Genomic DNA, 24,765 nt, shown 5'->3' with positions numbered 1-24,765 from the left:
AGAGTCCCAGATCACTCTGGGTACCCAGCCTGACCTACAGTGCTCCAGGGCTGTCTCAGTCTGAGTTGGTCAACACCCAGATCACCCCAAACCTGCCTGATTTGGTTTGGGCCTCGGGCAATTCCGGTGCACAGCTCTAACAGTTTGTCAGACGTATGGTCCCCCAGCCCATCAAATGTACTGTGGAGAGCAGGAGGTTCAGCCCTCCTGGGTGCTGCTTTGCCAGCGCATTCCCATCTGCCTGTGATGGAATGTGGCACTCAGGATGAAAAAGAGTTCTGTACCCCTATATTAAGGTCATGCCCCCCGAAAAAGGATACACCATAACCCCGTTTTTCCACGCCTGACCCCACACACATTTGTACTCAACACCCAAGGTGGGGAAAGGGAAACACTACAATTCCTGAGAAACTCCTGCTCCTTCTATTTGCCAAGGGGAAAACAAAAGCTTTCCTATTAAGCAGCTGGGGAAATCCCCCACCAAGGACCACTTAAAGATTTGTACTCTAATCTCAACAACTGCTTTGTTGCACAAGAATTCCCCTTTGTTATTTTTCACCTCCAAAGTTCCTGCTTGCCCTTCATAAGAGCCCCTCTTCCATTTCCCACCCTCCCAGTCCAATCCCCACATTCCTATGTTCGAGAGATCTCGGTTGAGGTCCACTTCACACCTCTTGAGCAATAGCTCCTTTCTACGGACTCTGGATCAAACCTGAAGGAGGCTGGTAAAAAAATGTTTTTTCTTGGTTTCCATTAAGCTCCTCTCCCTCTCCCTCTTCTGTCTTTATTATTTCCCCACTGTTTTTTGGGGTTTTTTTTACATCATCTGCACGATCCATTTAAAGCATGCCCAGTGCACCTTTAAAGCACTTATTTTCCCCAGAGAATCTTAGGAATTGTAGTTTGCCAAGTGTGCTTGATATTGTAGCTTTGCGTTGCTTCTGAATGCTCAACATGTCTTTTATTGCCTATATTGGCAATATGACATGCATTCAGGTACTTGAAATTCTAACCTGGTGCCTTGTTGCTCATTTGCTGTCCAGGAAATCTGAATTTTGCCCCAAAATTTTGCATAGATGAGATCACGTGTTAAGTGTACAATTCAGTGGTACCTCGGGTTACATACGCTTCAGGTTACATAGGTTTCAGGTTACAGACTCTGCTAACCCACAAATAGTACCTCGGGTTAAGAACTTTGCTTCAGGATGAGAACAGAAATCGTGCTCCGGCGGCACAGCAGCAGCAGGAGGCCCCATTAGCTAAAGTGGTGCTTCAGGTTAAGAACAGTTTCAGGTTAAGAACGGACCTCCAGAACGAGTTAAGTTCTTAACCCTAGGTACCACTGTATAGGACAGGACACAGCCCATGGCCAGAGATTATGTGAGTTATAGTTGCAAACATCTGGAGTTGGAGAAAGCCAGTGAAAGGTGACATCAGGATTGTTTAGCCACCAGTGGGCCTTTCAGTGACTCCCATGCATGCATAGTGTGAGGGTGCAAAACAATGGCTAGTGCCTTATGACAGACTTGCTATGGGTGCTGTAGGAGGGTTGGATCCAGATTAAGAGGAAGGGTAATCATTTAGAGGTAGAGCAGCTGATTTCCATGACAAAGAACCCAGGTTAAGTCCCCAGCAGCTTCAGGTAGGCCTGTCGTGGTGTAAGGCAGCTTCCTGGTTCACCAAAAGTTGAACTCAGTTCCCACTGTAATTGATATGGTAAGTGAGTCATGACATGAGCCCCATATGTTGCAACGGGAACAAAGCTCAATGAACTTAGTATGAATCTAGCCTGGAGCATTTACCAGTGTTGCTATGATCTCTCTTCTTTCAGGTGGCATTGTTTAGTTTCCTGTTTTGCAGATGGAAGTGTGCAGGTTGACCACACACACACACACACACACACACACACAGTTGGCCCTTACAAGAGAGAGATGCAGGTGGTGCTGAGGTCTAAACCATTGAGCTTCTTGGGCTTGTCGATCAGAAGGTCGGTGGTTTGAATCCCCATGACGGGGTGAGCTCCTGTTGCTCTGTCCCAGTTCCTGCCAACCTAGCAGTTCAAAAGCACACCAGTGCAAGTAGATAAATAGGTGCCAGTGCAGGAAGGTAAACGGTGTTTCCATGTGCTCTGGTTTCCGTCACACCAGAAATGTTGCACCAGAAATGTTTTAGTCATGCTGGCTACATAACCCAGAAGGCTGTCTGTGGACAAACACCGGCCCCCTTGACCTGAAAGCGAGATGAGCGCCACAACACCATAGTCACCTTTGACTGGACAACTGCCCAGGGGTCTTTTATCTTTTTTTAAAAAAAAACCTTACAAGAGAGTTACTGTTTTATAAATGCATAAATTAGATCTCTAAGATGTATAAAAACCTGCAAATCAGAAGGCTTCTGATAACATCTGAATAGTGATCTGCAGGTATTTACCTTGGGCTAAACATACACAAGATCAGTTACGGCCCCTGAAGATGTGTTTTGTGAGAGGTTGGCCATCATGGTGAATGGTTTAGAATCTGCAACCACAGAAGACCTTGTTGTTGTTGTTGTCATCAAATATATACACTATGATATGCAGTGGTCAGCCCTGAGTGCTCACTGGAAGGACAGATCGTGAAGCTGAGGCTCCAATACTTTGGCCACCTCATGAGAAGAGAAGACTCCCTGGAAAAGACCCTGATGCTGGGAAAGATGGAGGGCACAAGGAGAAGGGGATGACAGAGGATGAGATGGTTGGACAGTGTTCTCGAAGCTACAAACATGAGTCTGACCAAACTGCGGGAGACAGTGGAAGACAGAAGTGCCTGGCGTGCTCTGGTCCATGGGGTCACAAAGAGTCGGACATGACTAAATGACTAAACAACAACAACAACATGCAATGGTACCCCTGGTTAAGAACTTAATTTGTTCCGGAAACTGTTCTGAACCTGAGATACCACTTTAGCTAATGGGGCCTCCTGCTGCCACCGCGTTGCCGCTGCGTGATTTCTGTTCTCATCCTGAAGTAAAGTTCTTAACCCGAGGTACTATTTCTGGGTTAGCAGTGTCTGTAACCTGAAGCGTATGTAAGTCGAGGTACCACTGTATTGTATTGGGATAAGCTTTCCAAGAGGTTGGCTGTTTAAATTAAAACTGAGCAGCTTATCTCTTGACAGGCTGCTGGCTCCTGGTACCCTTCTTCTGGAGAAGAAGTGACTTCTTGAAGCTGGAATCACGCAGGGCCTGCATGTGTTTAGGTCAGATGGATGAGGTGGATGGAGGAGCAGGGAGGCAGTTCTTCAAGAACTTACAGTCAGGTGGAATCTGGAGGACTTCAGTCTTTCAAAACTCTCAAGCTGTTCTTGAGAGTTGCATAAATCAATCAGAGGAGCCAGAAATACAGATTTATATAGTTGTAGCTCACCGTCTCTCGCTTGGCTCCTTTGGGAGGGAGAGTGGGGGAGAAAATCGAACAAAACAAACAGATAAAATAACTGCAGCTGCCTTCCTGGCACAGACAGAGCTTTCAGACCAGTTCTGTGGAATTTCACTTTTTGAGCCCTTCTCTCTATATAAAGGGGAACAGCAGCAGTGAAAGAGTTTTCCTCTCTCCTACCGCAAGCCAAGTTAGAATTGCTGAAAAGTGGAAGGTAAGAGGCTGCTTTGGATTCAGAGTATTTTTATTGTGATCATTTTCTTCCATTTCTCCCCTGTTATTCCTCTAAGGAGCTCAGGTACCTTATTCTTCTCCATCGTCCCATTTTACCCTCACTACAATCCTGTGGGTTTGGCAGAGTGAGTCTTTCTAGGGGTGGATGAATCTGTCAATTCTGGTTTCTCTTAGTTTTCTGGTCTTCTGTTCTCCACATTTCTGCATCAGTGTGCAATTTTAGTTTATTTTTTGTAAGTTCCCATGAAAATTCGGCAGCATTTCAGTGCAATTTTTTATACACCGTTTTGCATGCAGTTTCCCCATATATAATACATTTTTGCATGTTATTTTCACTAATATATGCAATTCCCCTAACATATGCATTTTTTTATTACACTTTGTTTGGTTGGAGAACTTCAATGCAAAATTCAGAGGTACAAATTTCAACAGGGAGCTGTGATTTGAATTTTTAGGAGAACTGCAAATTAGGCAGGTTCACATCAAAAATAGGGCTGTACACTGGATTTGGCAGAAGTCTGAAGTCTGACGCTTGAACTGAATCAGGCCAATTTGGTGAGATCTGTTCTTTGGGCACATCAAACAGCCCCCTTCGCTGAGCCTCCCAGAGTGATTTGAGGCTGTCAAGGGTCAAGGCATTGGGCAGGAAGAAGGAAGTTTGGCTGTGCATGCCTGTTCAGTCAAAATGAGCAGTCTTGCCCCAGTGAGCAACTTCACCACTGAATTCTGCACCAGCTGTTTTGACTAATAAATTTGCATCTGCCTTTAGTATGTCAACATAATAGAGCCTCTGCATGTTGTAAGGGGTCATTAAAGGTAAAGGTAAAGGTACCCCTGCCCGTACGGGCCAGTCTTGACAGACTCTAGGGTTGTGCGCTAACTCACTTAAGAGGCCGGGGGCCAGCGCTGTCCGGAGACACTTCCGGGTCACGTGGCCAGCGTGACAAGCTGCATTTGGTGAGCCAGCGCAGCACACGGAACGCCGTTTACCTTCCCGCTAGTAAGCGGTCCCTATTTATCTACTTGCACCCGGGGGTGCTTTCGAACTGCTAGGTTGGCAGGCGCTGGGACCGAGCGACGGGAGCGCACCCCGCCGCGGGAATTCGAACCGCCGACCTTTCGATCGGCAAGCCCTAGGTGCTGAGGCTTTTACCCACAACGCCACCCGGGTCACAACGCCACCCGGGTCCACAACGCCACCCGGGTCATTATGTACATAGAATGTACATAGAATGTACATTATGTACATAGAATTCCCCAGTAGCTCCTGAGGTGCACTAAGTGCACATACACACATAGAATTCTTACAGTAGCTCCTGAGGTGCACTAAGTGCACATACACACACACGCGTGCATAATGAACCACAAACACTTCTGGTACCTAAGTAGCTGTTGCACCTCCCTGGGCTTATGCTCTGAGCTGGAGTGTTGGAGCAACAATTGGCCACTCCTACACTTAGACTTAAGTACCCTTGCCTGACCACCACCCAGTTTTTAATAGAACCTCAAGCTACACCAACCACAGCCAGCTGCAAAAGACATACAGTCAGAATTAAAAGAACAGGGTGCTTACTGTATAAGCATATTATGAACCTAGGGATTTGTTTTCAGTACCTGAACTGAGCTGAGCTCACAGTCCTTTCTGGCGGAAGTCCCCTCCTGGCTATCTTTCTTCATTTCAGCAGCCCATTTAGGGATGGGTGGGAAATTATTTTGTTATTGCAGTTAAGCAATCAGAAGAGAGGAGCCCCTTGCCCTTCCACTGCATATCTGGCAGAGATCTACCTTTTTTGGTCCACTGCTGCTATATGGGCCTTTGGAGTTCTTGCAAGAAACAAAGTCCTTTTCCATCACTGCACCTCCATACTGGGAAAAGCTGCTGCTGTTGATTTTTGTTATAGGTGTAGTGCCTACTTCAGCTCAAAGGTTATGTTTCTTCAAAAATCTCCATCATTGCTGCCATAGCTTTCTGAATCGAGAAAACCCCGGTCCTGAAATCATGTTTAATATTTATTCCAAAATTCCTTGTTTTGCAGCCATGGCGATGCTGAGGCTCCTCACCCTTCTGGCTGGTTTGATGCTCCTGAGCGGTGAGTAACCTGGGATCAGGTCCCTTTTCCCCTTCAGGTTACACATGCAGTTATCAGTATGCATTGTTAGGCAGCACAGCAATGAGGAACCTGATCACGCTCCATATATTTACTAGACTACAACTCCCATCATCTCTCACCATTTGCCATGCTGGCTGAGGCTGATGGCAATAGGAGTCCAGTAACGTCTAGAGGGGGTCACAGGTTGCCTAGACCTAATGGCCAAATTACATCCCACATTAAATACAGTATTACACATTAACTCAGAAAAAAGCAAGCTATGGCCTTCACTGCAATTAGTAAAAACAGATGCACCACAATGAGAATCAAAATATTTTGTAGAAAGAAGCAGTTTTATCAAGATGCCTCCCTCCCTACATCACCCTTATCTCTGCTGAATGCATTTGTTTAATCACTACCAGAATTCTGCAAATATTGGGAAATCTATTCTTCCATTGAAAACCTTTGAACAGTTTCCCGGCACTGAGTAATCCGCTGTAGCCACTGGATGTACCTGAATCTGGCCACAACTTAAGCACATACAGCAGTGGCCTGTTTTATTTACTTCACTTCCCATAAACACTCCACGGTGATTTAACAATAATAAGCAGCAACAATTTCAAGTCCAGTACAGAGACTGATTGCAATGGGGTGGAGAGAGAGACCGCACTGGAAAAACTTGCTGGAACAAGAAGCTCTCCAATAGGCCCTAATGAGACAATAGAGATGTTTGTCTGATAGGTAACAGGAGTGAGTTCAAGACGGTTGGTGCCCACTTCCTATATTATGTGGTGCAGAGCTTCTGGTGAGATCTTCTCTGCAAGAGGCCCCCTCTCACAGACCACAATGATGGGCTGGGTATAGAAGTGTGAGAGTACACTGGTTTAGCCCACTTACAGCCCCTGGGTGGTATCCAATTCACTTGTTCCATTAGCGCAAGGATTTACCCTTGTGCAATGGAACACCCCCTCTCTCCTTGCTCTGAACCTGTGCCCTCCCCAAATCTGCTTAGGAGGGTTTAGGGAGCCCCTAACAAATTTAGGTGAGGTTGGGAGGGGGGGGAGAGGGAGAACCTTCCATTGTACCCAGCAGTAGTGCATGCACAATCGTGTGTGAGAAGAACCAAAGCTTACAGGGTTAATAGCTCATGGAGTGATGTCCTGTCCATGGGGGTGTGCACATATGGGGTTTTGACGCTTTGTTATGTGAGCTGAGATTACTTTCATTTTTGCTATGAGGGGAGAGACAGCATGTCCGCTCGCTCTCCCAGACTGCTGATTTATTTTATCCGCTATAAATAAAGCTTCTTAGATTAGAAAGAAGCTGTGTACGGAGTGTTTTTCTGCACGCCTGAGATTCCGCCACACAGAGCACACACCGCTGATTGCAACACTCTGCTATGTGTCCAGAGCAGAGCAGAGGCATAGCTGAAGCATGCTGGACTTTCAATTCCGCATCATGCACTTTTTTTTAGAGGAAGAAATCACAAGGACAGAATCTAGTCAGTCAATGCCCAGCCCCCCCCTTTTTTGCAAAAGGGGTGACCGACATTAGTACAAAAGCAATTAAGATGCATATGCATTTCTCACTTCAGCTGCTGAGAGTTTTCTCGCTCTCTCTTTTCTATAGCTTAGGAAACTGCACATAGAGCACCCATATTGCTCCTTCTTCTTTCTCATGTGCTGATGATGCACATACAGAACATTCATATCCAGACTGGGGATGCATTTATTTCTGAATCTGCACCCTATTTTTTTAAAAGACAAGCAACAACAACAATGCAATTTATAGCCTGCCTTTCACCAGCAGGTCCCAGGGCAGGTTGCAAGAATCTAAAATTCAACATTAAAACAAACCAGGAACAGGCGAGTGCAACCAAAGGAAACAGAGATGTTTTTCCACATGCAGTGGCTGCAAGAATGATTTCTCCCAAATAGCAGGTTTCTTTTCCCTCCCCCTACCCTCTGCCCACATCAATTGATGGTGAGGTGAGAAAGAATCACTTTTCCAGTCCCATGCTGGGCATTTTCCAAAGCACTGAGCATAGGGTTGGCAATGCCCCTTTCACTGCACTCCCCCTGCGCATGGGCACTTCAGAACCCTGCGCAAGGGATTTTGACAGATGGGCAGGACAACTCACCTGCCAGTGGTGATGTCATAATGATGTCATATGATTGGCATGTGGGTTTTCTCCTAATCCAAAGAATAGACTGAAAGAAAACCAAGCAGAACCAGGGAGGTTTTGCTGCAAAGCAGAATGTGGTGCCGTGGAGCAGATTGTAGGTCAAATGTTTTGGGCTTAAACCAGAGGTGAGGAGCCTGTTTCTTTTCAAATGCTGTTGGACTCAAATTCCCATCCAAACCCAGCCAGCATGTCTAATGGTCAGGGGCGATGGGAACTGCAGTCCAACAGCATCCTTGATATATAATAAGTTTTCTTTTCATCTGATTTCTTTTTTGCTTTGATATTTCATTGCTGTTGTTTTTTGTATAATATTTTTTATTAAATTTTCCATTTTAACAATCCAATTAGATCACATTAAATATTCCAAATTATACAAATACATGTCATAAAGTCCAAATATTTTGCCAAATTATAATTTTTTTGTTGGGGCTTCCCATGCTTCAAGTTCAGTGAGGTCCAGTCATCTTATCTTTTTACTGCCTTGAGTTTCCAATAGTCCTTTGTTTAAATCCTCCTGTTGTTATCCTCCTTCTTTCATGGCCTCTGAGTTATTTCCACAGGTGAGTTGAAGTGAACGATAATATACTTCTGTGTGAACTTTGTATGACACTCCTTTTTTTTTTGCAGCTGGTAAGTCTGTTATTTGCAGTATGTCCTCACACGCTGATGTTTACGCCGATATTTCATTGCTATCGTTTCCCAAAATCTCTTTGTGAATTTTATGTCCTAACCTCTTCAGGTCACGCCAGCGCAAGGTACTATGGGAAACAATTTGTCACGGCCTTCATGCAAAATTTTGAGACGAGCCGAGCCTCCGAATCAAACTTTCAGCTGCTCCTCACTGGCCACCACAACCTGACTGAAGTAACTGTGTCAGTGAGTCGATCAGCCTTCCGGAAAAGTTATTCCGTTGCAGAAGGTGAAATGGTGCCTGTTCAGATCCCAGCGACTGCAGAGATGAAAGGCAGCACCAGATTCGATCAGTCTGTTCTGATTCAGGCTGACAAGGACATTTCTGCTGTCTTACTGTACCGGAAGTTGTATTCCGTGGCAACCACAGCTCTGTATCCATCCCATGAGCTTGGCACAACCTATTATGTCGTAACCCCGTCAAGTACCAAACCGCCCTTCTACTTAAAAGAATTTGCAGTCATCGCTTCACAGTCTCCTGCCACAGTTCATATTTACCTAAAAGGGAATGTGATCTTTGGTGGGACATCATACGCCGCAGGGACAAGAATCACAGTTTATCTCCGGGCATTCCAGGTTGCCCAGCTGCAAAGCTCAAATGATTTGTCGGGCACCAAGATCGAGTCGTCAACACCCGTGGCTGTCTTGACTGGGCATGTCTGTGTGGTGCAAAATTGCCAATGTGACCATGTTGTCGAGCAGCTGCTGCCGGTCTCCAGCTGGGGCAGCACCTTTGTCGTCCCCCCAGTGTTTTTCCAGACCAATAATGACATTGTGTATGTGGTGGCTTCCCAGGACACTCATGTTGACTATCAGCTGGGAGCACAGAAAGGCTCTCAAGACATGGTGGCTGGCGAAGTTAGGCAGTTTGAGATCCAGTTCCCTAATGCCTTTTACATCTCTGCTAATGCTGGGATCCAGGTCCTCTTCTTCTTCACTGGCCTCAAGTCGGGAAACACAGGCTATGACCCATTCCTCATCAACATCCCAGCCACAACAACTTATGGCCTATCCTACCACGTTGATGGGATAAAGAATTTTGAGAACTATGTCGTTATCATAGCAAAAAGCTCTGAAACTCAGAGGATTACCCGAGATGAGACCGCTATCACAGGCGTTCAATGGAGAATGATTCCCAGCTCACCTTATTCATGGGCTGTATACAACTTGGGCCCCAGGCATCAGTCCATCTCTGTAGCACATCCTCAAACTCCTTTTGGCGTCTTGGTCTTTGGTGGCCGAAACTATGAAGGCTATGGCTTTGCTCCACCACCTTTTGTCTTATCAGGTAATTTAAGTTTCATGTTGGGTTTACATCCCATGTAGATGTATTGGGGTTGGTGGGGAACCAGTTTGCAAGGATAATTTCTCCAGGAGATACTTAAGCTGTATTTGCCACCCATCCAGTATAAGTTCCTTTTACAGAGATCTCCTGTGCTATGGCCAATCATCTTTTTGCACAACACAGCCAATCATAAAGCATCACTATAGACAGGTCCCTCCCACATCTATCTCCATGCAGGGGTGAATGTGTATATTTGCGTCTCCTCCAGAAAAGCTCATCATAATCTGGCAGTTTTGCTATCCCTCCCCCCCACTTCTTTCTTCTTGATTGCCTAACTGTAACATTGCAAATTTGTTTGTATATTTAGAATAGTTTTTCTAAAATTTTACTTTTTAGGAAAAACTCATCACATAGCAAATGTAGCATAAGGTAATTTAAAACATCACACTTAAAAAAACACCCCTAAATACATTAGAATTAGAAACAATGATCTGTCATAAAATCACAATTATCAACAGAATAAAAGCAGTAGCAACTGCAAGCCAATAACCTGCTTAAAATCACTCCATAAAAGTGATATGTACCTCTAGGGCCCACTGAAAAAATCCCTGAAAAAATGACAGGGATCTCACTTAGAAGCAAATTCCACTGATGTGTGGCCACCACCAAGAAAACCCTGCCACATATGCCTAGCAATTTTATTTCTGTCACAGGTGGGCACACAAATGAGTCCTCTGATACAGATGTATCAAAGCATACGTGACTCTCCAAAGTTCTTGGGATGGGAGTGTTTACAATAAGATTGCTTTTCCGTGATTTTATTTATTTGATGCATTTATATTCCACTTAATTCTTGGTATTTCAAAGCAGTATACGTAACAGCAACCATACATAAAACGAAACCATAAAAGAATAGCAAATTATCAGAAGGGCCTGTGGGTAGCCATGTTGGCCTGACGTCCCATTTGGTGGTCCAATCACTTAATTCCAGGTCAGTTGACAATAAAACAACTCATTCCCTCCTTAAGTGCATTTATCTCAGGAAGCAGGTGCCTCTGGGGTCTAAACCACTGAGCCTCTTGGGTTTGCCGATCAGAAGGTTGGCGGTTCAAATCCCCACAATGGGACGAGCTCCTGTTGCTCTGTCCCAGCTCCTGCCAACCTAGTAGTTTGAAAGCACGCCAAAAAAGTGCAAGTAGATAAATAGGTACCGCACCAGTGGAAAGGTAAATGGCATTTCCGTGCGCTCTGGTTTCCGTCACAGTGTCTCGTTGCACCAGATGCGGTTCAGTCATGCTGGCCACATGACCTGGACAAACTCTGGCTCCCTTGGCCTGAAAGCTAGATGAGCGCCGGAACTCCATAGTAGCCTTTGACTGGACTTAACCATCCAGGGGTCGCTTACCTATTCCCTTTATCTCAGTTAGCAAAGACATCTTGATAGACCTACAGGCCCGAGAAATGAATTGAATGGGTTTTAATCCTTGTTTCATTCAGATTCTGAACTGGCCCCAATATCCTGCCCTGAGAACAGCCACTACGAGTCCTGTGGAAATGCCTGCCCAGCCACCTGTTCTGACCGAACCGCTCCTGAAACGTGTGATGACACCTGTGTGCCGATCTGCCAGTGCGACGAGGGCTATATCCTCAGTGATGAAACGTGCATCCCAGTGGAGAATTGCAACTGTACTCATAATGGCAAGATCTATGGTCCGGGGGAGGAATTTTGGACTGATGAAAGCTGCCATAGTCGCTGCAAATGTAACCCCAGATTAGGGAGGGCTGTGTGCCTGCAGGATTCCTGTAAGGCCAGAGAGAGATGTGCCCTAGTTAATGGGAACTGGGGCTGTCATACCATCAGCTATTCCACCTGCATAGGAACTGGAGACCCTCACTACACCACCTTTGATGGAAAGAGATTTGACTTCATGGGAACCTGCATTTATCAAATGGCCGGAGTCTGCTCCAAGGACCCCACTCTCACCCCGTTTTTGGTCACGGTGGAGAACAACAACCGAGGCAGCAAGGCGGTGTCCTTCACCAAAGTGGTGACACTAGAGGTCTATGGCATGACCATCAGCCTGAGCCAAGAACATCCACAGAAGATTAAGGTATATATGCTAGGCGACAAGAGGATATTGGGGGAACTGTTAATTACATACTTTGCTGTGAGAGGACCAGCTGGTACAAGGGTAGGGAGTCATTCATTCATTACCAATCATTCTCCTCCCTCCACCCTTGCAGACTCATTTCCATGGCAATAGTTTAGGGATGGGAGCTGAAGAATTACTCTGTGCTGAGTGGCTGCTATGTTATATCTCATACACATGCAATGTTGGATGTCACTCAGCTCCTATCTAAAAGTGTCTCTGCAGCCAACCACACAGGGTCAAGAGGGGAAGAGGATGAGTGAGCAGGACTTTGCAGCTGCAATGCAGCTGAGTGGCTGAAATGGCAATGCTGTCTGGGCTGTAGGCAGGATAGCTACCACCCCTGGCATCTGGTGCAGAGCCTGACCCGAGGGGAGCACAGTAGAGGATTTAGGAAGAGATGGCCAAGTCTGCCTAAAAGCCAGTGGAACATGGAGGCTCTACCTTCATACAATAGATTTCTGTTTTAACTGTCCATAGGAGAAATGTGTCCCCTTGTCCCCATAATTTTAGCCCTCTCATCTGGCAACTAATTTCTAACCAGCTTCAAAACCCTGTATAACACATTTCTACATATGTTCATCAGTTAATCACCATCCTTTTCTGATTTAACCGAAAATCCCTGGATGGTCACTTCCATGTTTTCCAGGTGAATGGAGTCTTTGTAGACCTGCCTTTCTCCTATGAAAATAAACTGAAGGTCTACATCAGTGGAGTCCATGGCTTCATCAAAACAGAGTTTGATCTGAGAGTCAGCTTTGACTGGTACAGTTATGCCAGGGTCATTATTCCCAGCACTTACGCCAATGCTGTGTGCGGACTGTGTGGCAATGCCAACCAGGACCCCAGTGATGACTTTGCTATGAAGGATGGAGCTCAGACAACAGATGAAATCCAGTTTGCAGACAGCTGGAAGTTGAAGGAGGTCCCAGGATGCTCTGCAGGATGCATTGACTGCCCAGTATGCAGTGAGGCAGAGAAGCAGACCTACAAGGGGGACCAGTTTTGTGGGATCCTCAAGAGAAGGGATGGGCCGTTCAGGCAGTGCCATGAGACCATTGACCCAACACCTTACTTCGATGATTGCGTTTTTGACACATGTCAATACAAGGGTCATCATGACACTCTCTGCAGTGCCATCAGTGCCTATGTGACAGCCTGCCAAGCTCTGGGCATCGAGGTTGAGAAATGGAGATCAGACTCTTTCTGCAGTAAGTATTACTTCCTGAATCTCAGTTTCATTTTTGCTCCAGAAATGAGTGTGGGCATCCTCTGTGCAGATATTCTGCACAGACAGAATGCATGGATTTCAGGGCATTTCAAGGGACCCAGACGACACCAGAAATTGGTCAAGCAGAATCATCCTGTTGCTCCTTCTACATGGGGAGCTTTCTTCAAGTGGCTACTGTGAGAGCGGGGTATTATTAATGGCTTGTCTAGCTCCCTAAGCTCTTGGAAAAGGACCGTAGCTCCACAGTAGAGCTTGTCCTTTGTATAGAGAAGATCCCAGGTTCACTTCCCAGCATCTCCAGGTACCACTGGGGGAGGACCGTGCTTGAAAACCTAGAGTATTTTTGCCAGTCCGGGTAGACACTGCAGAGCTAGATGGATCAGTGGATTGGCTCATAGGAATGTAAGAAGAGCATGATGGAGCCGGCCAATGGCCCATCCAATCCAGCTTCCTGTTTTTGCGGTCATGTACCTATGGGACACTCTAAAGTTGGACTTGAATGCAATAGCATCTCCCCACTTGTGATTCCCAGCAATGTACACTGTCTCTGTGTCAGGGACTTGGCAGAGGAGAAATGGTGGAGACTACCACCCCCCCAATCTCCCAGCAAGCCTTAAAAGTAGGAGAGCAAAGAGCTCAAAGACAGAGGGCATGTAGCAGCACCCATAGAAGTGACAAATAAGGAAGTGGGAGAGGTGGGGGGGAGGGGGGAGATTCACTCAGGACAACAGCATTATCCAAACAGCTGGGCTTTATAGCAGCTCTGTGTAATAGTGAAATAAAAAAGGACGGTAAGATACCTTTCCTTTCCTTTATACCTTCCTGAGCAGCCTGCTGGGAGCCGCTGACAGTATCCCGACACTCTAACAGTAGAGGTACAATAGAGCCACAGTGCTTAGTAGCCATGGCTTGGCAGATACGAGGCAGTTTGTATTACAGTCATACCTTGGGTTGAAGTAGCTTTGGGTTGAGCATTTCTGGGTTGCGGTCTGCGGTGACCCCGAAGTAATGGAGCGCGTTACTTCTGGGTTTCGTTGCTCGTGCATGCGCAGACGCTCAAAATGACATCACGCGCATACACGGGTTGCGTTTGCTTCAGGATGCGAACAGGGCTTCGGAAAGGATCCTGTTCTCATCCAGAGGTACCAGTGTATATTACAATGGTCAGGGGGAAAGAAAATAACACACCTCTCTATTCATTCTCTCCTTCCAGGCTTTTCCTGTCCACACAATTCCCACTATGAACTCTGTGGAAATGCCTGCTCTGATACATGTGGGAGTGTCTCCTCCCCAATAATGTGTGATGCTGCATGTACCGAAGGGTGTGCCTGTGATCCTGGATTCGTGCTCAGTGGAAATCAGTGCGTCCATCTTGCAGATTGTGGCTGTATGCACCAGGGCAGATACTACAAAAAGGGAGAGGAGTTTTATCCCAGTAGCTCCTGCCAGGAGAAGTGCCGCTGCCTGGACAATGGAGCCACCAAATGCCAGCAGTTCTCCTGTGGAGCGCATGAGGAGTGCAGGGTGGAGAACGGCATCCAAGGCTGCCACCCTGCGGGATATGGTACAGCTATAGCACTTGGTGACCCTCTTTATATTTCCTTTGATGGACAAAGCTTTCGCTTCCATGGCTCCTGCACTTACACTTTAGCCAAAGTCTGCAGCACAGACCCTCGGCTACAGAATTTCTCCATTTTGGTGGAGAATGAGAAGCTTGGAAATGGACACCTTGCTCAGATAAAGAAGGTTGTGGTCTCTGTTCATCAGCACACTATTGTCCTTGAAAGGGGAAGGAAATGGATAGCTATGGTATGTATGGGCCACTCATATCAGATTATTATTACTATTTGAAATAAAAGGGATGCGGATGGTGCTGAGGTCTAAACCACTGAGCCTCTTGGCTTGCTGATCAGAAGATTGGCTGTTCAAATCCCTGCAATAGGGTGCGCTCCCGTTGCTCTGTCCCAGCTCCTGCCAAGCTAGCAGTTCGAAAGCGCACCAGTGCAAGTAGATAAATAGGCAGGAAGGTAAATGGTGTTTCTGTGTGCTCTGGTTTCCGTCATGGTGTCCCGTTGTGCCAGAGATGGTTTAGTCATGCTGGCCACATGACCCAGAAAGCAGTCTGTGGACAAATGCCAGCTCCCGCAGCCTGAAAGCGAGATGAGCGTCACACCCCATTGTCGCCTTTGGCTGCACTCAACCGCCGAGGGGTCCTTTACCTTTTACCTATTATTTCAAATGAATAACATGTCCTTCTTATGCAAAGAGAGTCCAGGGCAGCTTGCAGTAATAAAATTACAGGAAAACCATTTGGTATAATAATTAAATTGCTTTTAAATAATGATGACATTTCTTTAGATCACTAGAATGAAAAACAGCATGTGCAAAAGGATATGTGTGTGTCTTTTGTATTTGTGTGTGCTTGAGAATTTGCGTGTGCTCAGAGCTGACCCCCATTAATATGCTTCTCTCTTCTTTGCTGACGCAGGTGGATGAAGAATTCTGCACTTTGCCAGTGAATAGAGACGAGAGGAAACTCTGGATCACTCAGGAGGGGATCAATATAATTGTCCAGGCATCCTTTGGCCTCACTGTCCTTTATGATACCTCTTCCTATGTCCGTGTGTCTGTCCCCAGCACCTACCAGGGACACATGTGTGGTCTGGGTGGCAATTTCAATGGCGACGAGAGGGACGATTTCATGCTGCCTAGTGGGGAATCTGCACAAACGGTGGATGAGTTTGGGGCCTCCTGGCAGGTCCCTCTGGATGGTGCCATCTGCTCCAATGGCTGTGGTGAGGAATGCCCCACTTTTGATACAGTCCAGACAGCACCGTATGAGAATGACGACTCCTGTGGAATGATCACGTCGGAGACAGGGCCATTCAGAGACTGCTCCCCATTAGTAAGCCCCTCAGGTTACCTTGAGCAATGCCTGTATGACTTGACTGCGGCCAAAGGGGAGCAGGAGTATCTCTGCCGGAGCCTTCAAGCCTATGCAGCTGCGTGCCAGTCTGCTGGAGTCAAGATTGGAGCCTGGAGAACAAACTCCTTCTGTCGTAAGTTGGATGAAAAGGTTTCTTCATCTCTGCCTTTTCGGTAGTGAGTCTCTCCAATACCCAAAGTAGTATGAGCCTTTGATTGAGCTATGTTGGTTTCAGTGCTATGAGTTTACTTGTCTTTCTCTCCCACGTATCTTTCTATCCATGGAGAGGACACAAAATAGATGAGTATATTAAAACCCGATGTGAGGAATGTTCAGTTCTCAAGATGTTGCTGCACTACACCTCCCACCATCCCCAAGCATTGGCCATCCTCTCTGTGTCCGATGGGCATTGTAGTGGAGCGACATCTGGAGAAGGTTCCCCATCCCTGATAAGAAGCAACAAAGGAGAAAGGAAAAGTGAGAGACAGAGCTTTGAGTTTTGGAAGTCTAGAGACATCTTGAAGGGAATGCGTACCTCACTGGGTATCTGATGAGGGCAGTGGATTTCCAGCTTTTTACAAAGACTTTGCTGTCTCTGACTTCACCTATGCTTGACGTGCGTATTTGTAAAGAAACCCAACTATTATTTAAAAGCCATAAGTCTTTGGTGACCTCTCCTCCAAAGGAAACCTGCTGTTCCTGGAACTTCTCATAACTTGGTGAAGTGGTGTGTGCATGTATAACAACACAATACAAAATAAAATAAACAACAAAATAAAATAAACAACAACAAAAAAGCAGTGTATTTGAACGTTCAGACTCTTTTCCAGCTCTCACAGTTATGTCCCTTTGTCTGGGATTTCCCTACAGGTTGGAGAGGACATCTTCTCAAGCAACTGCACGGAAAAAATAACTTGCAATGCCACAGGTCAACTTGTTTATGAGAAAACCAGATGCCAGGCTGAAGAGATATGCACGCTTAGAAATGGAGTGCGCAGCTGTGAAAGCAAGGAATACCAGTGCAAACTCACTCCAGGAGCCCGACTCTCTACCTTCGATGGTGCTTCGCGCAAGTACCTCTGCAGTGGGGTTTATGACATTGCCACCGTTTGTGATGAAAGTGTCCCCTACTGGTTCAGGGTGTCAGTGAGCATCGGAAAGGACAGTGACGATGTCTTGGTAGTTGGGAGAGCGGTCCATGTTTTCTTCCAGAATGCATCCATTACTCTTAAAAGGGACCACAGGACATGGGTAAGAGAAAGTCAGGAGGAACAGTGTGTTAAGATCTGAGAGCCATTAGTAAAGTATTGGGCTCAATTGCCGTCCCCTCCCGTTCCTGCACAGCCAGGAAGAGGAATAAACCTTGATTCAGTTGTATGTCCTGCTGTGCCTGGCCTCTCATTATGTACCAATTGGGGATCAATATATTTTTGTTTAAGAAAAAGATTCTTGGCAATTGCAAAACATGCCAATTTCAAACAATGGATGATGAAGCTGGCTTGTTTAATGAATCTCAATTCCTGGTGAAAATTGCAGGTGAATTTATTCCTTCTCCTGAATGAATGCGGGGAGAAGAGGGTAACACTTCAACATGAGGCTTAAAAGATCTGGGCACAGTTTAGCATTACATGGGAACTGGTCCAGTGTGGGAGGGATCTCCTGATCGTTTATGCCAGGGCTGTAGATCCAGAACTGCTGAGAAACCCACGTTTTTTAAAGACACATTTCTTCTTTACTGTAATCAAGTGTTGTGCTTGCTTCCTCATCCAATGCATGGACTGATGGGGCACCAGCAGATTCTGTGCCTCAGAGTTGCCCTATGATTCTGTGGAAGGATCTCTGCATCGTTGACATTTGCTCTTTTGCTCTGCAGCAGTGTTAAAGCGAATCAATGGGGAGAATTCATAATCAAATAAGACTTGTTCTCGGGACTTTTCATCTCATCTCTCCAAGACCACCTTCTGTGGGAATTCAAAGGCAGCATCCATTGGCAGTTTCTCTTCATTGTATCCATTTAATATTACCTGAGCTAGAGCATGCAACTTCCGTTTATTCATAATAGGCTCCAGTGTTTTTTGACTTCCAGTTGCAAAGTTTGACAGCCTCTGGGGTGTTCCATCTGATAGCATGCGGGGCTGGCGTGGATTTTGGTTCTCAGGCTGCTGCTGGCTTCTTGGCCTTCCTCGGCGCCAGATCTCACGTCCCATTCTTTATGTGTTCCAGGTAAATGGGCGCCTGGTAAGGCTGCCATACAGGATTTCCCAAGCCATATCTGTGAGCGAAACTCAGGACGGGATCCTAATTAACCAGGCCTCTCAGGTGCAGGTTCACCTTCATTCTGATGGGGAGGTGACAGTGGGAGTCAAGAAGACCCTCGCAGGAAAGCTGTGTGCCCCATGCGGAAACTTCAACGGGAACAGCTCTGATGACTTGAAGCTGCCCAATGGGATGGTCGAGACAAACATTGCTGAGCTCCTACATGCCTGGGAGGCCAAAGACTTCTAATATTAGTAAGATTGCTGTGACTGTTTTTTTAAAATTATTATTACTAATATTAATATTATTATATTTTAATTAATATGCCACTTAATGCAAAGATGGCTTCAAAGAGATTTGCCAAACTTAGGCTGGATCTACACTGACCTGTTTAATGTTATTAGAATGATTTTAGATATGTCGTTCTAAAACATCACAGGGCATACCTGTAAATTAAAGCATTTTTTAAACCCTTTTTTTGGTCAAAACACTTTCTCCCTACTGCTGGTTGCTGGTTGCTCTGCAGTGCCTTCCGGTGTCGCATTTTAATAGCACATTATGAACATTAAAAGTAGGACATCATATGTCCATATACATCATCAAAACCCTTCCTTAATGTGAAAAACCACGAGTGTAGATCTGCCCATAAGAAACTACATTGTACTGCATCATTAAAATAAAGAATAATTAAAAATACACTGTAATTAAAACCAAAAAGAAAAAAAAATCCCATTAAATATAAATGTCCATGATTAGCACATCTACAATCTTCAGATAAACGGGCTAATCATGGACATTTATAATTAACGGGATTTTTCTTTCTTTTTGGTTTTAATTATGGTATATTTTTAATTATTCTTTATTTTAATGATGCATGATTAGCATATGGATACCCGCTAAGTGTCCAGGAAAAAACAGGACATCCCATTTTTTGTGGGAGATCGCAAAAGCCATTTTGGGTGCTGTGATCTCCCACGCTTTCATGTTGTGCTCTCATGCAGTGTCCCAAAATGCGCTCTGAAAAAGCGCTTTTTCCAGGGTGAGGTTGTGGCAAGGGTCAAGTGACTCACCTGGGAGCGTGTCCCGGAAGATGCGTGTCCCGGTTTTGGAAATGAAAAAAATGAACAGTATGCATATGCAGTGAGGCAAGCACATTAAAACAATGCAGCAATTAAAGCAGGAGGCCCAGGCAAAGAGATCTGGTGTATTTTGAAAAGCTGGCAGAGTGCCAGTACAATTGGTTCTGTCGTATTTAAGCAGGGAGTTCATTCCACAATGCCAATGCAGCCAGTGAAGCCCACCTCCTAGTCATCACAAGCTGAGAATTATTGGGCTAGACAAGTTCCATTTGTTGATCTTAATTCCCTTACCGGGCAACAGGGGGGAAGGACTGAGCCACCCTTACCTTTTGCTTTGTGCTTTCCAGGTACAGCTCTGTGCTTTAAAGCTCCAAGTATGAGCACTCTCTCTCTCTCTCTTGCCCCAGAGCCTTTCCTGCTTTCACCCATCCATCATCTACTGGAGGAGACTGTTTCAAAGCCCAAACCTAGTCATGTTTATTCAGAATGATTTCAGCTGGAGTTGCTTTCACATATGTATGTTTAGGGCGGCAGAGCTTGCACATCACAATACGCCTGAATTTCTGGCTTGTTGTGGTTTATATCAAAAAGAGGATGTGGGTGCCCATGGCCCAGTCACTCCTGCTTTGCTTTCCCACTGGTGGGAATGGGGTAAACCAGCCAGAAAGTCTGGGCTTCCTATTAACATTCAAATCAGGGATTGTGGTTTGTTGCTCCCACGCTTAGTAAGAGAACGACAAGTCATGGTTTGTGTTTGGCTAGTGGTTGTGGCTTACTGGAGAACAACAAACGATGAAAGCTGAATTGGATGTTATAGGAAGCCAAAGCTTCCTGGTTTATTTATCCTGCTCAAGCCAGCAGAGAGTAAAGTTGGAGCAATTGGGCACCAGAACACCACTTGCTCACAATATACTATGGTGTGAACATGTCTCTCCTGCATTGGTCTCTACAGCCACAATGTATTCCCCTGGGAGTGGGCCCAGCCAGTGCTCATTGGCCAGTTGGGCCTGACCCCCAGCGAATGTCCACAGGTTATTGGTTGGAAGCCCCATTGTAGCCCACCCAGCTGCCAGATCACTAGCATGACCCGTGGTCTGGTCCCAATACTGCCCACCTTCAAAGGTGTGCAGACATGTCAGCATGAAGACAACCTTTGCTTTTGGGCAGTATAAGCCAAAACAGTATAAGCAGTGTAAGCCAGTGTATAGGATCAAGCTGTAAGCCTTTTAAAATCTCCTTTCTTTGTGAACTCCAGAACCGCTGCATCCTGGAATGATTCCATGCTCATTTCCCACCCTCTTCTCTGACCTGGACCTATCTCCTGAGTCCAACACATGAAGCAGAGTGAAGGGGCGCCATTTTGTTCAGTGTAATCACAGGAGCAGTGAAATTATTCTAAACCAGTAATCATCACATTCTTGCTCGCCTCAGCCCCCTGGATGCTGCTGTATGGAAAAGAAGATTATTAATGCTCCTGCAAACCGAAGAAGAAATTATCAGAAGCCATAAAGTTCTCAAACTGTGAACTTACCAGCCATCCACTGCAATGGATAATGTTGTCCCAAGAACATCATTTCTGGAACATTAGGGCATTTCAAGGGAAATAGCAAATATCTGAATGCAATAAAGGAGAAAAGTTAGCCTCCAAACAACAGAAGTAAAATAGTATGGACCTATTAGTAGCAGTGCAGAAAACTGCAAAGACTTTTAATGTTTTGTGTTTTTTAAAAAAATAATTGTTATTTGATTTTACAAATTCATTCACATCCAAAATCAAAAATAATGAAAATTACACAAGATTCTTCTGAATCTCAGGACTTCCCCCCGCCCCTCCATGGGTTCTTTGGTTAACTTTTTCAACTCCATACCATAAATCCTCCTGATTTTCAGGCCTCCATTGTATCCAAAGTTTATGTTACATTACAAGAGTTATTTAAGACCTTCCAAAGAGTTCAGATATTTACAGTAGTCTGTCAAATATAATGTTCTCCCATTCTTTGTTGAAGTTTAGATCCTCCTGGTTTCTGATTTTCCCAGTCATTCTCGCCATCTCTGCATAGTCCAGTAGTTTAGTCTGCCAATCCACTCTGTAGGGACCTTGTCGTCTTTTCAACTTTTAATGTTTTGGGTTATCTTGGGGCCCCAAGGCCTTCAGCTGCTTTGTTCTGATTTTCCACAAAAATAACCCATGACAGCAAATTGCCTGCTAAATAATTACCACTGTTTGCAAACAGGCTGTAATTCCATTTTTAAAAAATCATTGCTAAAAACTTAATCATTTTTATTAACTGTATTTGCATACAAAAAACAAAAGGTGTTTTAGTTTCAGAAGATGCATGGACCTCAAAAGAGGTATTCCCTTCCATCTGGGAGAAGCAGGCAGACATCTGCTGAGGCGATGCCTGCCACCCATAGATTTATTGGACTTAGATTAAAAATAATTAACATTTTAAACTCTTTTTTTAATGGCATGATTAATTGGAGGCACATTCTTTATTCAACAAATGTGTTGTGAATACCTCCACATGTGGTGGGAGTGCCCCAAAATCCAACTCTTCCGGCCATCAATCATACAAGGAATATGCAAAATAACTAAGCAAGTATTAGAAATCACCCCAGAACTGGCCCTACTAAACATCCCACTCACATCACAAAGAGCTCATAACCCACCCACTCTCAGCACCCAGAAGCATCATATGCAGACACTGGAGAGACCTGTCAGGAGTAAGCATGGATCAATGGTATCACATAGTATGGGAAACAGCCTTATTAGAAAAACTAACCAACAAACTGAAACTGCCACAGGGACAAATAGACAGCAAGACAACAACAAGAAACCGCCAACAGCATACAAATCAATCTGGCTAAACTGATCCAAACACACACACACACACACACAAAAACAAATTTCACTACAGCCAATCAAAGACAACCAACCACACTCTAGGCCTAGGCCACCCTCAATCTCTCTCATCACCAAAGAAATACAACAAGCGAATAGTAAAGAGAATCCACACAAGTGACGCTGACACAAAACACCACACACACATTAAGTAGAATAGAAACATTGCCACCGACCCCACCCAACTCTCATTCCCCCTCCACCTCTTTCCCCCTTTTCTTCCTAATGTAACACTAATGTCTCAGCAAATGAAACTGATCTGTAGAAAATGCAACTTGAAAAAAGAGACAAATGCACGTACTTTTGTAAACTAAGAAATCTTTAATAAAAATATATTAAAAACAAACAAACAAATATGTTGTGAAGTGTTGTGTAGATCCCAAATGGTTGTTTCGAATGCCAGTCCTACTCAGTACATGCCCATTGAAGTTAATGGACATGACTAAATTTTAGATCCTTTAATTCCAGTGGGTCTACTCCAATTTCTAATAGCAAAACCAGACACCTTATTCTGTCCCAGCTGCAATAAAGAATATATCCCCTGTATTGGTCCAGTGTTTTGTCCAACTATGCTTTCCTTGCCTGTTGTGATCCTACTTAGGGTGACTCAACTCAGCCCTACTGAATGTGACTCTGCTTTTCTGGATGAGACCCCTGTCCTTCTAGCAAGTGAGGATGTTGATAGACATAATTTCCTTTCCACTCTGTAGTCATCACTTGCAGCACTGCTACTGTGCATCTTCCACAAAAGCAGTGCTATTTTTCTAGAAAAAGGGGTGCCGGAACTCACGAAGAAAGCCTCCCTTGTTCTCTCTCTCTCTCTCTTTAATTTTTTTAAAAAATAATTTTTTAAAATTTTTTTAATTAATAACAATCCAGTGGAGGCCACATGAATACAATGCCAAATCACAATACAACCAAAAGTGCCAATTAAACAGTTCCGAATGACACATTTTTGGATGACTTCCCGTGTTCCGGCTATCAGGAGTTGATGTTATTCCTTGATCCTGTGCCAATTCTCTTAATTAGTCCAAGTTCCACAATTCTGATCTTACTCCTTTGTTCTAGCATCCACTGATGTAATGACTATTGACTGTATTTTTATAAATGCATATCCATTAACTTGCAGAGGAAATTTATATCCTGTAGCTTTGTGAAATATTTCTTCACCTTCTTCTTTGCTTCATGTTGCAACCAGTCAACTTTCTTCAACATTGCCCCTCCTTTGAGAATTCATTTATAAGTACGCCATAACTTCTCCATTTTGCTTTGAAACCGAAAGCAATCCAGGGCCCAGCCGAGACTTCTGGACCACTTCCAGTGTTTATCTCCTTGTATCTTCTAACAAGCTGGCATCTCACCAAAACTGTAATAAATCCGAACTAGAGCTCTCTTTGGGTGGCACTGTGATCTAAACCACAGAGCCTAGGGCTTGCCGATCAGAAGGTCAGTGGTTCGAATCCCTGCGATGGGGTGAGCTCCTGCTGCTCGGTCCCTGATCCTGCCAACCTAGCAGTTCGAAAGTACGCCAGTGCAAGTAGATAAATAGGTTCAGCTGTGGTGGGAAGGTAAACGATGTTCCTCTGATTTCCGTCACTGTGCTCCATTCTGCCAGAAGCAGTTTAGTCATGCTGGCCTCATGACCCAGAAACCCGGCTGTGGACAGACGCCGGCTCCCTCGGCCTGAAGCGAGATGAGTGCAGCAGCCCCATAGTTGCCTTTGACCGGACTTAACTGTCCACATCAAAGTGCAAGTAGATAAATAGGTACCGCTCTGGCGGGAAGGTAAACGGCGTTTCCATGCACTGCTCTGGTTCGCCAGAAACGGCTTAGTCATGCTGGCCACATTACCTGGAAGCTGTATGGCAGCTCCCTCAGCCAGTAAAGTGAGATGAGTGCCGCAACCCAGAGTCATCCACGACTGGACCTAGCGGTCAGGGGTCCCTTTACCTTTTAGTGCTCTCTTTAGTTGGCAATGTTACAAGTCATCACAGAATTTCAAGTCATCACAGTCTGTTCTCTCAAGCATTCCGTCAAGAAAACCACAAGTTCTTGTTAAATCCCTCTGCATTCCATACATAGCTGTAATCCATTAGTAATTTCACTCCATTAATTGATTCTTTTTCAGTGAAGGCTTGCCGGTTCATAGCACAGCAAAAAATAATGTAAAGACAGAACAACATAGCACCTACATAGCATTCCAATTACGATGACAAGAGTGCTCTCCAGATCAAAACCTTGGCACTCAGTGGCTGATTCATTTTGCAGGTTCTCTTTCTCTTTCTTCCAAAACAGGTCTGTTTCTGAAGTCCAAATTCAGAT

The 24,765-nt window shown here is 45.1% G+C and overlaps 1 protein-coding gene and 1 long non-coding RNA gene across 2 annotated transcripts in view; both read left to right on the top strand.

Annotated features, from left to right (window-relative positions):
• The first annotated feature begins 3,353 nt into the window (after positions 1-3,353).
• Positions 3,354-24,765, top strand: part of LOC310683544 (IgGFc-binding protein-like) — a 61,279-nt gene continuing 39,867 nt past the window's right edge. The window contains exons 1-7 of the mRNA XM_083453476.1: positions 3,354-3,629; positions 5,686-5,739; positions 8,664-9,902; positions 11,397-12,010; positions 12,699-13,260; positions 14,494-15,089; positions 15,769-16,356. Coding sequence (XP_083309602.1) covers positions 5,688-5,739; positions 8,664-9,902; positions 11,397-12,010; positions 12,699-13,260; positions 14,494-15,089; positions 15,769-16,356 — 3,651 coding nt within the window. The 5' untranslated portion in view covers positions 3,354-3,629; positions 5,686-5,687. The remainder of the gene's footprint in view (positions 3,630-5,685; positions 5,740-8,663; positions 9,903-11,396; positions 12,011-12,698; positions 13,261-14,493; positions 15,090-15,768; positions 16,357-24,765) is intronic.
• On the top strand, positions 17,051-22,797 carry LOC310684819. The gene is made up of 3 exons (XR_014514824.1): positions 17,051-17,457; positions 18,430-18,716; positions 20,797-22,797. It is a non-coding gene; the product is annotated as an uncharacterized lncRNA (long non-coding RNA).

The sequence above is a fragment of the Podarcis tiliguerta genome (assembly GCF_965153285.1).
Source record: "Podarcis tiliguerta genome assembly, chromosome: 8".
Classification (NCBI taxonomy): Eukaryota; Metazoa; Chordata; class Lepidosauria; order Squamata; family Lacertidae; genus Podarcis; species Podarcis tiliguerta.
Note: the sequence above shows the minus strand (reverse complement) of the source record. Positions and strands in the feature narration are given on the sequence as shown.